At 49.6% G+C, this 3,813-nt stretch overlaps 1 protein-coding gene across 1 annotated transcript in view; it reads left to right on the top strand.

The window, feature by feature from the left end:
- LOC103205978 (HLA class I histocompatibility antigen, B alpha chain-like) overlaps positions 1–664 on the top strand; it is a 45,304-nt gene extending 44,640 nt beyond the window's left edge. The window contains exon 7 of the mRNA XM_007951419.2: positions 571–664. Within this exon, the coding sequence (XP_007949610.2) occupies positions 571–664 (94 nt within the window). The remainder of the gene's footprint in view (positions 1–570) is intronic.
- The last annotated feature ends 3,149 nt before the right edge of the window (positions 665–3,813 follow it).

Genomic DNA, 3,813 nt, shown 5'->3' with positions numbered 1-3,813 from the left:
CGTAAACCAGCTAATGAATAAAACTAATTGCACTCTCAATTTTCAAAAGCGCGCAAGTTTTCCTGTTCCGCGAGCTTCCAAGTTCTAGTCAACCGCCTTGGAGTGCGACGAAACTTCCATACCCACTTCGGCCCCGATCCTACAGTTCCAACTTTACTCCATTTTTCATTTTAATCTCACTCCGTCCCATTTTTTTTGAGCCGAGGTCCAAAGACGTCTCCTGGTTCTCCGCCCAGCCTGCCGCAGCCATTTAGCCAGAATGCAGGTCACGTGGGCAATCTTAGAGCAGGCGGGAGGTGGGAGAGAACGGTGGAGAGGTGCGCTTGGTGGGCAAACCCGAACTGAGGAACCCGACTAGGGTCTACGACGCTGACGCAGAGCCGCGCGGGGCCAGGACCCCAGTTCCTGTGAGGATGGAACTGCAGTTTAGCGGTTTGACCTTACCAACTCTAGAGAGTTTTTCCGCGTGCGCTCTTTCAGAGGTCTTAGGTCAGTTGGTCATTTAATCCGAGTTTATTAGCTAAGGGCACAGGAGCCTAGAGTAGCTTCTCTGAGCCGCAAATTGTGCAGGCTCGTCTTGACAGAGCGGGCGTTGCGCACGACAAGCCGCGCTTTGAGCGTGGACCTGAACCTGGAGTCGGGAAGAGAAAGTCGGCGTCTCTGAACGTGGAAGGGGAGGCCTGTGTATCCAAACCTGGGTTCAGCCCTCAGCATTCGTGGATCTCTGGCAAACCTGATCTGGGACTGTGTAGGGAAGTTTCGTTTTCTGCATATTTCGGCCACCTCAGGCTAGCCTAGGGTTTCCCGTATGCAACTACAGGCGACTTCGGCTTTAGGGCCAGTCCGTCCATCCACCTCTGTATAACCCAAACTTTCGTTACAGCGGAGGAAACTGCTGCACAGGGAGGTTCTTAGCTCCGGGTGGCAGGGCTAGCATGTGAATAAACGGATGTGAAAACTCTGGTCCCAGAGCTGAACATTGATTGAACACACCTCAGCTTGTTTTTATGTTTGAAATTTCCCTTCTTTCTCCTTTATTTTTAATTGTAAAGTGTGACATATATACAGCAAGGTCCTTAAAACGTGTGCAAATTTCATTTACTGACTACAGGAGCCTTCATGTAGCCATCTCCTGGGTGGAGAGCTAGAAACCCCAGTGCCCCTCAGCCCCCTTTGCCCTTCCCTCATTGCAACCTTCTGCCCCAGCAGGAGTCAACATGCACCCAGCTTTGTGGCTTTCCTCAGCTTCTTGGTTCTTAATAAGGAGTAGCTGCCCAGCTCTGGTTTTCCCTTGTCACCCACAGGACAGTCTCCCTCAGAGCTGATAATCTTGCTGGCACCACAGACCACAGGTGGTGCTGGGTGTTATCTTTCCTCCTTAACACTTTAAAAGAGATGAGATCTGTTGCAGCATATATGCCCAATGCAACACATTGATTGCTTGACTGCTGCTTCCATGGTCCTTGATTGTGGCTCCAAGTAAAAGAAAATCCTTGACACCTTCAATCTTTTCTCCATTTATCATTATGTGGCTTACTGGTTCAGTTGTGAGGATTTTTGTTTTCTTTATGTAGATATGTAATCCATACTAAAAGATGTAGTAGTTGATCTCCATCAGTAAATGCTTCAAGTCCTCTTCACTTTCAGCAAGCAAGGTTGTGTCATCTGTTTATCAGCAGGTTGCTATATAAAGAAGAAAGGAGCTTTGGTAGCTTAAAGGGTAAGGCATTTGGTTGCTAAACAGCAGTTCAAATGCACCAGCAGCTCTGTGAAAGGAAGATTGGGCAAACTATTTCCATGAAGATTTGCAGCCTCGGAAAACCAACAGGAATCACTATGAGTTGGAATAAAGTCAATGGCAGTGAGATTGGTTTGGTTTGGTATATGAAGAACATGTCTTCTTCCATGTTCTTCCTCATATAGTACAGTTTCTCACATTATTGGCTCAGCATACAGATTGAATAAGCATGGTGAAAAGACACAACCCTGACACACCTTTCCTAATTTTAAACCATGCAGTAATATTCCCTTGGTGTGTTCCAACGACTCTTTATGTTCCCCATAAGCACATGTTAAGTGCCTATGGAGTTAACTGTTCTGGATTTCCCATCCTTCAGAATTTTATCCATAATTTTATCATAATTTGCTATGATGCACACAGTCAAATGCCTTTGCATTGTCGATAAAACACAGGTAAACATCTTTCTGATATTCTCTGCTTTCAGCCAAGATCCTTCTGACATGAGCAATGATATTCCTCATTCCATGCCCTCTTCTGAATCCAGCTTGAATTTCTAGCAGTTCACTGCTGATGTACTGCTGCAACCGTTTTTTAATTAATTTCAGCAAGTGTCTTGAAAGACATTCTCATTCTCACACTTCCATAGGCACAGAGCCGGCCTGGCAGGCGCCCTCTATATTGGGGGAAGGGAGGAAGAAGGAACTCAAGGAGTATCTTGGGCTCAGCCCTTTCAGGTGTTGCCAGAACCTTCTGCACCGCGGAGCTGCAGACCCTCCAGGATAGGACTACAACTAACTGTGCTTCAAGTCTCCAAAGGGATGGCAGCTTCTATTAGACAATGCTTCCCATCTCCTCCTAGAGCCCAGCCCTGGTGTCCCAAGTTCCTATACACACCATGCGTTTTCCCCGGGTCTCCCGGCCCTTCCATCTCACCTAGAACGCGAGTAACTTGGGCAACCAACCGTGCTTGTGAGCAGGAGGAGAGGTGTGGAAGACAGCACTGGTAGGCACTCTCTAATCTGAGGACCTAGCTTCTGCTGTCTCTGTGCGCGCTTCAGGCGGCAAAGCCGGCGCCCGCCAGTACAGCGCGACAGGCCCGTCCCACCCCTTTCTAGTGGTCTGAGATAGTCTTGTTTTCCGCTTCCTCTGTGGTTTGGACTTAGACATAAGTTTCTAATGCCAAGTCCACATAGAGGATTCTTCTCACAGCTCTTTGAAAGAGAAAGTCCGATTTAGATCCGTACCTTGCACAGTTACCAGCAAAAGACAAAGCCCGCTCGGCGCTCCGTACATCGAGACACCAGATTCTGGGAGCAGCATATTCTCGGAGCTTCGCAGGACAGAGGAAGCAGTGCCCATGACTCGCCTGAGCCTGGTGCGTGCACCTGGGTCTGCAGTTGGGAGGGGAAGCCGGAGTCCCAGAGCCTGGGAAGAGGGGAGGCTCGGGGTCACAACCAGGCTCCGGCTGGACCCGCGACCCAGAAACAGAGCTTTCGGGATCTGCAGTTGAGATGGACAACCCGGGCTGAGGCTGGGAACTTTCTTTTCTCGGTGTTGAGGTGCGGTCAGGTCACCCTCGGGTTTCCCGCCATAATGACAGATGACTTCGGCTTTTAGTGTCAGCCCATTCATCCACCACTTGTGCGATCCAAACTTTGATTCTACAACAGAGGACAGTGCTTCAGGAACTCGGCGGATCGCAGGGCTAGTACCGGAACGGACGGATTTGAAAATGTAGGACCTGAGGCTGAATGTTGAGTCTGCCACACCCTAGCTGTTTTTCTTTTTCAAGTTTCCCTTCTTTTCCCTGGCATCCTGCCAGGCTCGGTGTTCTTGGGGACCGCGTGCAAAGGAAAGTAGTGTCTCAGCAGCGGAAGTTAAAACTCTCTTCACAGACGCTCTCACTCCCAGACTTCGCAGGCACAGAGGCGGCTGCCAGGCGCGTTACTGTCCGCGGACGGTGGGATGGTGGTGGTGGTGGTGGTGTATGTGTGTAAGAAGTGTCTTGGGCTCAGTCCTCCAGGGAGCTGCCAGGATCCCCTGTCAGCAGAGGGTGGTTTTAATTGTAAAAT

Source organism: Orycteropus afer, unplaced genomic scaffold (assembly GCF_000298275.1).
Source record: "Orycteropus afer afer isolate SDZICR_OR568_19922 unplaced genomic scaffold, OryAfe1.0 scaffold00294, whole genome shotgun sequence".
Lineage (NCBI taxonomy): Eukaryota > Metazoa > Chordata > Mammalia > Tubulidentata > Orycteropodidae > Orycteropus > Orycteropus afer.
Note: the sequence above shows the minus strand (reverse complement) of the source record. Positions and strands in the feature narration are given on the sequence as shown.